Source organism: Manis pentadactyla, chromosome 8, assembly GCF_030020395.1.
Source record: "Manis pentadactyla isolate mManPen7 chromosome 8, mManPen7.hap1, whole genome shotgun sequence".
Lineage (NCBI taxonomy): Eukaryota > Metazoa > Chordata > Mammalia > Pholidota > Manidae > Manis > Manis pentadactyla.
The window spans coordinates 116,691,594-116,705,701 of record NC_080026.1 but is presented as its reverse complement, the minus strand read 5'-3'; the positions used below and the strand labels follow the sequence as shown (position 1 = coordinate 116,705,701).

The 14,108-nt window shown below is 50.2% G+C and overlaps 1 protein-coding gene across 4 annotated transcripts in view; it reads right to left on the bottom strand.

Moving 5' to 3' along the window:
• SORCS3 (sortilin related VPS10 domain containing receptor 3) overlaps positions 1-12,671 on the bottom strand; it is a 575,246-nt gene extending 562,575 nt beyond the window's left edge. For 3 of the 4 annotated variants that reach the window (XM_036906473.2, XM_036906472.2, XM_057506299.1), the window contains exon 1: positions 11,382-12,671. In XM_036906473.2, coding sequence (XP_036762368.1) covers positions 11,382-12,008 — 627 coding nt within the window. In that variant the 5' untranslated portion in view covers positions 12,009-12,671. The remainder of the gene's footprint in view (positions 1-11,381) is intronic. The other variant, XM_036906471.2, reaches the window with a different exon arrangement.
• Between the last annotated feature and the right edge of the window lie 1,437 nt (positions 12,672-14,108).

The following is a 14,108-nucleotide window of genomic DNA, read 5'->3' as shown; positions in this document are numbered from 1 at the left end:
GTTCATACCACTTTGAAAAAGATTCTTTTCAAAATGCTTCCAGGTACAGTACCTCATTATTTAATGGTGACATAAAGGGAGCAAATAGGATTTCCCCCATTTCACACATAAAGAAATGACCTAATGTCACATCTAGCTTGTGGGATAGGCCTGCAACAATTTATGCAATTCTTTCGCTTTATAGATAAAGAAACTGAATCCCAGAAAATTCAAATAATTAGCATCACACTAAGCGAAGAAAATGAATGGAAGGAAGAAGGAAGGAAGGAAGGAAGGAAGGGGGGAAGGAAACCCATCTGCTTGGGATTAGACTAAATTTATTCATGCTTGCAAAAAGCATGTTCCAATTTCTTAATCAGTGTTACTGCACCCATTAAAAAAGAAAGAAAACTCTTATTCGTAGACATATAAGCTACCTTACCTGGCAGGATCTTTATTCCCTCACACCTAAGAAATGGTGACACTGACGACAGTTCGTATACATCAGGAACCCCCATCTACAGTCCCAACACCCAGGCCAATATTCTTTTCCATCCATCATGATGCCCCTCTCTTATGATAGCTTAGAAATGAAGATACTGAGCTCAGCTGCTTCATGGAAAAATCTACTAACAAAGTCTAAGAAAAAAAAAGGAATTGTACCCTACTCCGAAGCAGGAGATCATCTGCCAGCAGGCAGAGGTCCAAATTTTAGGGAGCCTCTGTGTGTTGTGAAGACCAAACAGATGGCCTGAGTGAGGTAGGGCTCCTTAGAGCCCTGAGAAAAGACAGTGAAAACTAATTTGGAGGTGTGTGTCTCCTCCTCAAAGCCCTAACACCATGTTCCTGCCACTCAATATAACCCCAGACTGGGCTTTCTTCTAGAAGGTCCCAAGTCAAAAGGAGGACACTCTTTGAACTGCAGTCAGTGACTTCATCTCTCCATACCCAATATCCAAAGCAGAATTTTGAAAGAGTATGAGGGAAATTCCTGGTTTGATATGAAGGTTAATTTTATATCAACTTCACTGGGCCATGAGATGCCCAAATATTTGGTCAAACATCATTCTGGGTGTGTCTGTGAGGCTGTTTCCAGATGAAATTAATATTTGAATCAATAGACCAAATAAAGCAGACTGTCTCCCAAAATGAGAGGGTCTCATCCAATCCGCTGAAGGCCAGAACGGAAAAGTGCTTGGCAAGAAATAACACTGTCTCCCTGTATGACTGTCTCCAAGCTGGGACACTGGTCTTCTCCTGCCTTTGGACTCAAATTCTGAGTGGGGCTACAGCCTCAGTGCTCCTGCACCTCCAGCTTGCCGATGCGTGTTGTGGACTTCTTAGCCTCCACAACCTCCAAGACAGTATCAGCCAATTCCTTCTTGTAAATCTCTTCACACCTACATATATACATATACACAGACACACACATATGTGTGTGTGTGTGCACACGCATGCACACATGCACAGGTATATCTTACTGGTTCTGTTTCTTGGGAGAGCCCACACTAACGCACTCAGATATTAACTAAGGTATCTTAGTTTGTGTTCGTAACTGAAACAAAGACTTGAATTCAAGTTGTTTATTGGGGAGGTGATCCCAAGAAATACTGATAGTGGAGTGGGGGAATAAAGGGACAGGAAGGCAGCCAGTAAAGCAAACAAGTTGCCATGGTAGGCAACTAGGGCTTAATCCCACTGAAGACACTGGGAAACAAGACGTATAGAAAACAAGCCTCAGAATTACCCCACCTCAAAGGACAAGGGAGCTGGGTTATTTATCCACTGACCTCCACTAGTCAGTGATATATGGCTGCTCCCTACTCCTTGATGGAAATTAATTCCCTGACACACCCCGCCAATACCTTGTGTGATCAAAGCCAGCTCCAGTGGGCAAACAGTCTCTGGTGCTGGTGGTTACAAGTCTGACCAGCATGCATGCAGAGAGATGGCAAATGCCAAGGAGATATGGGCAGGGTACCAACAGATCTACTACAAATGGATACACTCAACCTACATCATTTCCTGCCTACATAGATAATGAGAATGATTTTAACCATATTAACAGCCTACTCTACTAGATCTTTTATGTGCATTATCTCCAAGATTCGCAATAACCTCACAAGTTTAACCCTAAAATTACCCCAATTTTATAGCCAGGAAAACTAAGGCTCAGAGATTTGTTCAAGTCACTATTACTGAGGGACCTTCTCATAACAGAAAAGACATTTCAGAGTTTTGAGAAATCATCCAGTCAAAACCTTGCTTTCAAGCATGAATAACTCTGAGAGCAACACTGATATGAAAATATCATTTTTAGATACCCTCCTTTACCTCCCATCACCCTGGAACCCTAGAAAACACATTTCTCTGAATCTCCAGTTTCACGGTCTCAACTCATTGTAACATGTTCTCCCACTACATATAACCACATTCAGAGATAGCAGCTTGAGATACTTTTCTAGCCCTGAAAAAAGGTTCAACTCAGTAATTGTTCTCCATCTCTCACTGAGAACAGATTTTAAAAAGAAAAAGTTCATTTCTAATGCAGCAGTGCAATCTTTAACCTGATTCTAACCATCTGAAAGTGATATTGACTACCTCGCCATAGATGCCAAAAAGACTTTGAGCGTACTTAGTCAAGCATGTGGAATCTGAGAACTGCTGAGTGATAACTGGGATGTCCCAGGAGTGCAGACCCTGTGCCTGGCGACAGCACGAGGAGGCCAGAACCTTCCCCATCCCCAAGACACTCTGTATTTACCCAGGAAGTTTTAAGTATCTAAGTGAGTTATTTACTCCATTCAACTCAATAAGTGCTACTGACTGACCACCATGTACAAAAATGTCAAGGAGCACAAAGAGAAAATGCACAAAGTGACAGGAGAATCAATCTTGAGCGTCATTTCTAGCTGAAGATATTTCTAGAGTCTTAGTTGAGTCATTAGTTGACTGGACTGCAAAATAGACATATTTGTACAAAACCTCCAATTCCTCTTTTCTGTAGAAAGAGGCTTGAATGATCAAACAACATCCCCCCTCCCCAGCGCCACCCATGCCCCCGCCAGAATGAACTACCCCATTGTCAATCAGTTATTCATCTAAGGGTCACCAAACAACCCCTCACACAATGTACTTACAGGCTATTGTATCTCTTCTCCTCTCCTTTGGAACAATTCCTCATGTGCTTTTTTCTTTTTTTAATTATTTCATCCCATTTATTTCAACTTCTTTTCCAGAGCAACGCTCCCTCTAGTGTCTGTGTAGGAATCTCAGATTCCAGACTTGGTGCATAGGGTGCAGGCAAAAACGGAATTCAAGCCTGTAACTCAATGGGTATAGATCACTACACAACAATTAGTGGTTTAGGCCAGTGTGATATTTCTGGGAAACAGGCTGCAGGTACTGTGCAGAGAGTTCTAGTCATGGATATTCCCATTTCACATCAGGCACAAAAGGGAGTTAGGAGATCAAGAAAGGTAACACTGGAACATCAGGATCCATCCATAACCTCAAGGTAGATGAGTCTTTGGCACTATAGGATCTGCTTTGCAACCAGCCCCAGCAGCCCCGTGTTCTCCTATTTTCCAGAAGCTCCACCTTTCACTCACTTCCTTCAAGAAGTCTTCTGAGAGATTAGCTGTGAATTCTAGTTATGGATGCCAGGCCAAGAAAAACTACTCTTCATCTTCATACCTTCCTTAACCCTTCACTCAATGAAGCCCTGAAAAAATGTTCAACTTGTTAGCTGTCAATTAGCATAATCTTTAACCTGATTCTAACCACTTCTATTACAAAGTCTGACTACGAGTTTCAAGCATCCAGATGCCCGTTATTCACTTCCCTGTCTTTCTCACTCTATCTCAGCACGTCACAGAAGATGTCACACAATGCCTCTGACCGAGGACAGAGAGGATGGGAGGCGGCTGGGAGGCAGCTGAAATGAGCGATTCCCTGAGAAATGGGTCAGGCTTTGCCGTCAGTTCAACGGGAAACTGTGGGCAAGTACCTCCTTCTTCTGCTTCAATGCTTCCATCTGACAATGAAGAGAAAGCCCCCTCCATTATAAGAATAATGACTAAAGCAGCTAAAATATCTGGAGGACTTATCAAAGGTTGAGCATTTTAAGTACTTTGCTATGTACAATATCTTACTTAATCCTTACAACAGCCCAGTGGGAGAGGTACTATTATTATCACCCCCTTTTTATAGATATAAAAACAGCCAAGAAAAGGGTAATAAACTGATTCCATGCCACACAGCTATTAAAAGTCAGAGGCAGGATTTGAACCCAGGTACTTGGCTCCAGAACCCATGCTCCTACTTACTATCTGTCTCTTCCTGATAAATTCTGAAGAGGACTTCACTCATGGTGAAAACCCTCCATAAGTATGAATTCACACAAGTCAGACCATTATACCTGGACTAAATCCCACAATCCACAACCTAGTAGGATTCTTGATTACTCTATGTAGCTCTATTTCCACTTTTTCCCCTAAACTAGGTTCTCTTCCAGTGAGTGACAAGTAACAGGCCTCTACTTAGCAATGGGCACAGTTTTATTGATCAACAGTCCTGAATGGCTGTCCCCATTATACTTCAGCACCCTCTCATCTCCATCCAATAGGGATGGTCTCCTCTGCTCCCCGGCCAAGAGTTAACAGCAGAAAACTATTTGTGCAATCCTGAAGTTTTTAGACTCCATTACTTTTGTCAAATTTACTACAGCACATTTATTAGTGTACTATAGAAGAAAGCATTTCCATAAATAATTAAATCCCAACTACATTGATCAAAATAAATGAGCAAAATGTTCCTGGTGATGCAATCAGGCTTGATTCACTCACTAACTCGAGTAATGAGGTGACTCATTATCACAAGAAGCCCCCCATTAACAACAGTTAGGGAGATACAGGTTGTCCCATGTTAAAGAACTGTCCACAGCCACCTCAGTGGGTGGGTGGGTGACTGCAGGACACAGCCAGGGAACAGGAGGGAGGAATCTATTCCGAAGCCTCTCTGGCCAGCCTCATGTATACTCATCCTAGGCCTCCATCTATCCTACCTATAAAATGGGCAGCACCCTACCTCACCTAAGTGAAAATGCACAAATCATTCCTCTTCGAAGAAAAATGGTCTATAAACCCAAGGAGGAAGGAGGGAAACCAGGAGTAAGAAGGGGCTGACTATCCAAAGAAGAACACTAGCAGGGATTCCAAGATACAGGGTGCCATGCTTCTGTCTGGCTCATACCTTTCATCTCTATGCTGAGTGATTTGATGAAGACAATTCCAAGGCGCAATCCCAGCCTTGACGTTCTGTGAGCCTAAGATATCTGTAGTGCCCTCCATAGTGATCCTCCCTCCTCTGAGCCCATGGCCCAAAATGAACACTAAGCACCCTCTGGCATCTGTCTTGTTGTCAGGTGATATTTAACTTTTCAGAACAGTTTCATATTCAAAGTATACTAGAAGGACCTCGAGACAAACTCTGTCTCATCCTTGTTTGTCTCTCTTCCTCCATCATAGCCCTGCCAACACCAGTGCCCAGTCCCCAGAACATGGCCACAGTCAGAGGAAATTCAGTAAATGGTTGATTATCTTATGTTAGTCCATCCGATCTCTGAAGTACATGAGAAAGAAGCCAGGATTGTTGACTAGTTTTCCTACCCTCTTACTAAGTGGGGTAGAGATGCCTGTAAATCTTCTGTTAAAATTCACACAGGAAATAATAAGCCACGTGTATAAAACTCAGTGCTATTAAGAGACACTGTTAGCCTGTCCTTCCTGTGCAGCTCAGGCACAGCCCCATTCCCAGGGCCAGCTCAGTAAGTATGCACTAAACTGTGCACTAAGCACTGTGCCACATGCCACAGGGAACACATGGGTAGAGCAGAACTCACACGGTGGGGGGCAGGAGGAGGTTCTTTAGTAATTATTTCATCCCCTATCCCTCATCTTCAAAACACTCAAAAAAACACAAAATAAAAATAACCAAGTACTAAACTAAATATGTTCAAATGTGTGGTGCAGTCTGCAAGTTCCATAAACAATTAAGAAGGAGAGCAATTAACTGCTTCTAAGGAAGAGTCTGTAAAGATACTGGAATTTTGAACAGAGTTGTGAATAGTGAGTGCATCTCAGTAGGGGAAGAGCATCCTAAAGTGGAGGAGACCTCAAGAGCCCAGGCCTGGAGTCAGGAAGGGGCTTGGCACAATGAAGGCGCTACCTTGGCTGGTGCAAAGGAGTCAGTCAGGGAACAGCCAAATACAGAGTTGGAGAAGTAAACCTAGACCATTGCAGTGAAGGGCCTAAAGGCCAGGCTAAAGGATTCAAATCCAAGAGGCTACAGGTGCTCAGCCAGAACATAGACATACTGGTTGAAAATACTCCTTATTATTTACAAACAACCTGTGAAAGAAACCATCAATATTCCAAGGGACAAGAACTTAGAATTTCTTCATAGCTTCTACTCAGTGATACTTGGGACTGTCACTCTTATCCACTTGGTCAAACATGGTTGAGTATCTACCGCATGGGAGGCAGAGTTCTCTCACCTCTACTCACTGCCAGCAAAATCAGAGCACCATCCAGATTCTTCTCTCAGTCACCACACCAGAGGGATAAACATGGGTAGCCTAGTCCTTCCCTCCCACAATGCCGGTTCTACTTACCCAAAGGGGCCTACCAGGCATTTCCAGTCTCTTTTCCACCTCCAACTCCACAAGACTTCTTTTCTCCAAGACTTGGTAAAAAATCATTCTTTGACATTTCTCCCCATAAGGGAAGTGTCTCAAGCCAGCCAAGAGGCCAAAAGAAGCATAAAATCAGCAGGTAAGTCAAGCCACCAGGCCTCAAGTGTACCTAGCTTTGGATAAACCCCTGGCTTTGTTCCTATCTCAGCCTGTCCAGATTTGTCACAACTCTCTGCTCCTTACAGCATGATTCGGGGCCCACAGATCACCCAGTTCCAAAACTCCCCCAGTTAGAATTCTAGATTTAAACAGCCAGAGGAAAAAGCCATTCTCCCTTCTGCCCCTGAGCCTACCAGCACTGAAGCCACAGCCCACACCCTTTCCCTTAAATCCGACACAGTTAGAGAGACTACCTCCCACCATTCCTTCTTTGCCAACTACAAAGCAGGTTCCAGCCATTGCATTTCTGCAGTCATTAAATCAGGTCTCCCAATTAAGGAGTTTGCAAACTTCTGCTCACCTTAGAAATCACTTCAGGATCTGAGATGCAAATCACACCATGTAATTCGACCATCAGGGGAAACTCAGAATAAATAGCTTGTGTCAGGCCCCCTCCTCTTCCCACTCCCCCCGACCCAGGGGACAATGACCAGGAGCAATTAGTGCTGTTGGGTCTCACAGCACTTCCCAGCTACATCTCAACTGATAATGGCTCCCCTTGTAATATTAATTAAAAACATACACTTTTTGGCAAACCCCGGAAGAACAGTTTCTGTGGCAGGCTTCTTTATTAAGCCTCCGAGAAGGCAAAATACATTAAGATATTGTGTCACAGGAACTGTGTGCAGGGACGTTGAACGCTAGACAATCCAGCCAAAAGCTATTTGAAAAATCTGTTTGGGAGCCACAATTAGATGCTCCAGTGAGTGAAATACAATTAATCTGATCAAATCTGTCACTATTTTGCGCATTAGGAGTAAATATTTCAGAACACAGTCCAGCTGAATTAGTTAAGGAAATGAAATCCTGCCTGGGATTTCTGTGTATTCCACCTCCTAGCGTGCTCAGGGAAGGGTGATGAGGAAGGACCTGCAATGACCAGCATCTCCCCATTTCTCCTTACCAAGGTGCAGCATTGGGCACATTAACGAAAAACTCTCTGGCAAGTCATTCCAACCAGACACACTGCAAGGTAGGCAGCCTGCAAATCGCTGCCACCACCAGTGAGCTGCTGGAAAAGTCTGGGGAATCCTCAAAGGGAGAATTCACAAGGTGGGAGACCCCCATCAAGGGTCACTCAAAGGAGTAGGGGCCTGGAGAAGTAGACTGTTGCTGTCACAACTTTCTACTCTCCACAGCCATTTGCCAACTCACTGAACAAGCAAGGAGGCATCTTCTTTCATTTGAAGGAGGAGGGCAGAATGATGTGTTTTTCTGTTTCCCTGTAAGCCATGGGGACTGGGCTCCCTCTGGGTGTTTGTGAAACACTCTCTAACCCATAAATCACCAGGATCCCAGCTGGAGACAACGGAGAGAAAGAATGGCAACTTGCTCCTCCAGAATAAAGGATCCAAGCCCAAGTCCACTCACTTCTCACCTGGAACACCTGGCAGGTAATAATCAGAGAGGGGACCCAGACTCCCTCCCCTCCTGATGACTTCTGGGCACTTCCTCCTTTGCCCCCACCCTCACCCCCACCCTCACCCCCACCCCCACCCCATCCAACCCAGTCTTGGAACCAAAATGAATACCTGGTCCAAACCTTGAACAAGGATCTCCTTCTGCCTCCTCCCCCTCCCCTGGGCACACGCTGGGCACTTGGGTTGGGGTGAAATCTTATCTTGCATATTCAGCTTCACATGCCTGGCTGCAAACTATCAGAGTGGAGTCCAAACTTTCAGTTATATGGGATGACTGAAAACTCCCCAAAAGGGAATTCTTGCCAAGGAATGAAATCCACAAAAGGCACTTGCAAAGACAGCAGAAACCAGTAACATGTTAACAGTTAAACCCATGGCCTTCCCAGAGAGGGACACATTTAAGACAAATGAAGTCAGATAAGATGGAATTCTCTTTTCATGTCAAAAAAGCCTAGCATGTGTCATGCTAGGACACATGTTCTCTGCACTGGGGACATCTCCTGCCACTTTGAATCCAACCATGAAGGCATCTTCCAGAAGGTTCATCATCCCCAACACTCTTCACTCTGGCTTTTATTTTTAGCACCTTCTTTTGCTGCCTTCAGGAAAGGGGAGGAGGGAAAGAAACCAATTGTAATGTTGCAGAAACTGGCTTCCCAGTTCCTCTCCCAGGGGATGTTTCCTTAAAGTCTCTCAAACACAGGGCCATGTTAACATGTTTCCCCATCTTCCCTCAATGAAGCCTTCCTCACAGAATTGCCCACAAATCAGGGGCAGAAGAGGCAGGTCCAGCCCAGGAGCTAAAGAGGCAGTCCCCCTCTGGATGGAAGAAGAGGACGGGATGGGGTCCCTGCACCCACCTGTGCTGCCTAGTCCTTCACTTGGACTGTAAGACTAAGACTGTCCAAGAACATAGCCAATAAGCACCCAGGGAGAAGGGGAGTACTGTTTGTGGATTGCCCAAATTCATGGTGATCACTGAGTATTTCTAGCAATCTAAGGACTCACTAGCCAGGCTTGTTTGCCCCTCTTTCAACTAAAGAGCCATTTCCCCAGGGGCCATAGGGCTAGACTTGCCCCCCTCACTTCCTTTGTTGAACATTGCATGGAAGATGGGCAGAGAAAACCACGCACACGTAACTATGATCTACGGAAAGCATCCTCTCTAGAAAGTCTCATTTTCAGGGGCTGTGCCAACGCACAAAAATGATCCTTAAAATATAAGCAGGGACGTAAGAAAACTCTTTAGGCAGTGTGAATTTATATTATCCAAACACATCAGTAATAAAAGTCATAGATATACAAACACATCACTTCCTCTTAAGAATACATTTATTTCCACACATTCTGTCCATCCTCCTCACCTAGTTAGAATATGACGGATGGCACACACATATGCATACACACAATTTCTCATTAACAAACTAAAATGAAGTTAGGATTCACAGCCCCTGCTGTCAGAGAATTCTCCCCACTCCCCCATCCTCTGAGCACCTGGAAATCTTCAGTCACCCATCCCTGCAAAGGCTTGGATGGGTTGCTCCCCGCCCCCCACCCTGCCACAACGCGCAGAGCTACCCACTCCAAAGCTATGGGGGTCTTCATCGGACGCAGATTAAGGCTGACCCTGTGCTGCTGGAAGCTGGACTGCACAAGTCCCTCCAACCAGCATCCATCACCCACGCTGGGCCGCCTGTGCTGTGCGGTGTGTCATTAAGAACCAGGAAATCTGTACTCAGTATAGCTGACGTGCTATGCTCTGCGGACATCAAGTTTTCCTGGTATTAACTACTCACCCTGGTGATACCCCCAGGCCCCTTTAAAATAAGGGCAAAATTTCCCAAGGAAATATTTAATGCCAATCATGAACAGAAATACAAAGGAGGAAGGGAGTTGGTGCTTTCTCATCAAATGAGTTCCCCAAAGCTGCCGGTACAGATACAACCATCATCCTCCAGTCGGCCTGACGCCGGGGTCTGATCTGATCTGAGAGCCAGAGAAGAGGAAAGGATTTTTACGAGACTGGCTGAAAGTGGGGGCGGTGGAAGGGAGGGGAAGTGGAGTAAATCGTGAGTGGCCGCCCCCTTCCGCCCCAGTCCATGGCTTGGCTGCACAGCTTGAGTGCTGGCGGGAAGGGGGTGGCGGGAGCCCCTCCAGGCAAGCTCTTCGGGCTGCAGCAGCTGCCGGGCAGGCCACGCTCAGAGCCCGGCTGCCAGCACAGGAGCCGCGGTAGAGGACTCGCGGGCGCCACCTCTCGGTGCAGCCGCTTCCAGGGCAACCTGACAGCGGAAAGGAGTGGAGCGCAGAAAGCGCAGGGACCCAACTCCACTCCGGGAGCCGCGGGGCCTTCTGTGTGCAGGACGTGGCGGCGGAGACGAGTTTTTTGCTCAGTGACTTATGTGTGCTGGTGCAAGCGCGAGGGCGAGGGGTGCGGGGTGGGGGTTGAATTTCATTTCAAGCTTTAAACTTTTTTACTGCCTCTCCTATAGCTTTCCAGAGCAGCTGCGTGGGTTTGGAGGGGGTAATCAGTGTTACCTGAAGACCCAGCCCCCGTCGTGGCTGGGAGACAGTGCGCGTAGAGCAGAGAGCAGCGGGTACGGGAGTCGGAGTGGCCTCCATCTCCCGGGTTCCCTTTCGCGAGAGTAAAGGCGAGAAATGGGGAGCCCCAGCAGTGGCAGAATTCGACAGTCGGCCCAGCGGTTCCTTCCCCAAAGCATTCCTGCCCTCACTCACGAATTCAAGCATGCAACTGGAAAACAGACTCTCCAAGAAAGTGACCACAGATCCGTCCTCCCCTGCTCATCTTTAAGGCACCTTTCCCCTCTCCCCTCCCGGCGGCCACAAGCCTAGGGTGTCCAGTAAACAAACGCACACACCATCTTAAAACAAACTCCACTAACCTGTTGGGGACGTGGGGGAAGCTAGATGAACCTGTTCTCTCTAAAACTCAAGGAACTCCCCTCTCCACGCCTCTTCCTCGACCCTTGAGCAACTATGTGTCCCTCGTTCCCGCCCCCCATTCTCCTTGCTGCCCGGAGACCGAGATCCGCCACCGAGTGGGTACTCACGCTGCTGTTGTGTCCCGACCAGTGCACCATGGCTTGGTTGTGGGCCGAGTCCCCGGTCAGCGCGAACGAGGTGCTGGGCAGCCGGAGCTCTTCGGCCGCCGCCCCCCCGGCCCGCGGCGCCTTCACCTCCTCCCGGAGACCTTTGGCCACATGGCGGTTTCCTCTGGAACCATCGCCCAAGGCAGTGGCCCAGCTGTTCCCGCGTTCCAGGGCACTCGGGGGCTGCGCCCGGCGACTCCTCCTCGCGCCGCCTGACTTGCCAGGAGCAAGGATGTCCTGTTCCCACCGAGCGCCTGCGGGCGATGGCCCCGCGGCTTCTCCTTGCTTCTTTTCGCCTCTACCACCGCCTGGCTGGGGCAGAGGGTCGGGTCCGGACCGGTGCCCCAGCGCGGCGCCCCTCCGCGCCATCCCCGGCTCCTCCGGCCACTGGCTTGCCAACGACCGCGGCATAAGAGGAGGCAGAGCCGTCGGCCGCGAAGCCGGGGCCGCGGGGCGCCCACGACCACCCGTCGCGCCCCAAGTGATCTCGGCGCCAGCCAGGACCCACGTCGACAGAAGCAGGAGCCCCGTCCGGGCGAGGGGCGCCCCGGGCCAGCCTGCAGGGCGCTCGGTGCGCGCCGCCTCCATCCCGCTGCGGCTACCGAGGCTCGGGCTGCCGAGTGTGTGGCGCCCGCCGAGGTGCGGGTCCGGCGCGGGGGGTGTGCGCGCGCCGGCGAGCAGGCGAGCGAGTGTGTGCTGGGGGAGCGGGGAGGGGGCGGCCGGGAAGGAGGGGGCTCCGGCTGGCGCGCCTCGCGGGTCCTCTCCGCTCTTCCCTCCTCGCTCTCGATCGCTCGCTCTCTCGTCCAGAGGGTGATTCCAAAACCCAAGAAAAATTAATAAATGTCCCTTCAATGGTTTTTTTTCTTAAAATATGATACCCCAAAGTCTTTCCCACCGAGCTCCTCCAGAAATTTCGTAAAATGTAGTAATCAAAGGTAATGAGAAAATCCTCTTTAAATATGAAAATGAAGCTGGATCCACGAGGAGGGGCTGGCGGCGGACCCCAATCTAGAGATTCTCCGATATCCAGCCTCCAAACTGCTCCCGCCTAATAGTTGGGAGCCGCTTCTCGCCGCGTTTGGGGGGGTCACTCTCCCGGCCTGCTGCGGGAGGCGGGAGGCGGCACGCGGGGAGGGTGGGAGGGCTCGCGCGCAAGGAGGAAGAGGAGGAAAGTGTTTTCAGCGCCAACTGTTTGGGCTCAGGAGTCAAGGAGGAGACACCAGAGCTTCGCGCGGGGAAGCAGCGCGCAGAAGACCGGCGCGGGATGGACCGGGGACTCCTCTCCCCGCCCCTCCCACCGCCCCCGCCTCCAGCGGCTCGCGCCCCCGCCCGCTGCGGGGGCGCAGGGAGTGCGTGCGTGCGCGTGCGTGCGCGCAGGCGGGCGTGAGTGACTGAGGCGAGGGGCGAGCCCCGCGGCCCGCGGGGACCGCCGCGGGGTGCGGGTACCTGGATGAGCTGTGGGGTGTCAGAGTGTGCCGGGGTGCGCGGCCCCTTGCGTGCCCGTTTACACGCGCATGTGTGCGTGTGTGCGTGTTAGTGTGAGTGATGGGGTGTCGGGTGGGGAGGAGTGCGCTCGGGCCGTGGGCGCGCGCGGATCACGCAGGCTGTGTTTGCATTTCCACGAGCCTGCGAGTCGCAAAAAGGCGATACTAAGATCAAGGCAGGCCGCTCCGGACGTCCCCCTCCTGGTGCCCCCCGCACAACGGTCCCCCACCTCCCGCGGAGGTAACCTGGTTGTTCCTCAAGCCTCCCGAAGGCCAGGGGAGAGCCCTGGGACGCGCCGGCAGCGGGGTCAGGGGCCTGCCAGCTTTTCCCCGATTCATGGGGGAACGATTCGTTCTCCTTCCTGGGCCCCCCGGCCAGAGCTGGGTAGAGACGGTTGAGACCGTTCACTCCTACCGGGAGGATCCAGCCTCCATATTCCCGCCTGGGACTGTGAGGTTGCATCCTTACTCTCCCTAGATTCGTTTCTGAGCGGGCTTGGTTGGTCTTTCAAAGTATTGGCCGCCACTTGCAGGATCAACCGCATCAGCCCACCCCCCGGCACCCCCACTGCAGAAGCGTAACCTGGGCGCGTGGGACCCATCTTAGAGGAACAGGGGGATTTGAGGTGGGCCGGAGAGAGAGAAGCGAAACTCGAGAACGTCCTCGAGACGCGGCTTACAAGGCCTCGGGGTAAGGAGCGCAGCCCGCCGCCTCCCAGAAGCTCCCGGATTTCTAGGGGTTAAACACGCGAGGTGCGGGGAGCTGGAGGAGGAGCTGCTGAGAAAGTAATAGGTTGCCCGGACGGAGCGGGGCGAGCGTGAAGGCCTCCAGGCCATTCCCGTCCTCTTCGGGCTTCAACGAAGAGTTCCTTTGTGGGAAATGGTAAAAGCCGGACGAGAGGGAGGGAAACGCCGGGCGAAGGTAACAGAACGGAGCGGAAGACGGAGAAAGAGAACGGAAGGGAGACGAGTGGAGAGATGCAGTGGAAGGGGCAAGGCGAGATACTGGTGCGCAAGGAAAAGGGAGAGGAAAGAAGCCAAAGAGCGCCTGGGGAGGGCCCCGAGGGGTGGAGGAGGCAGGGCCGGAGCCTGGCGGCCTGAGCCGGGGGCCGAGGCGGCCGCCCGCCAGGCCCGGGAGCCCCCGCGCTCGCGACTTGCTTCCCCATCGGAGCTCACACGGACATTGGAAACTGAGGTCGCTGTA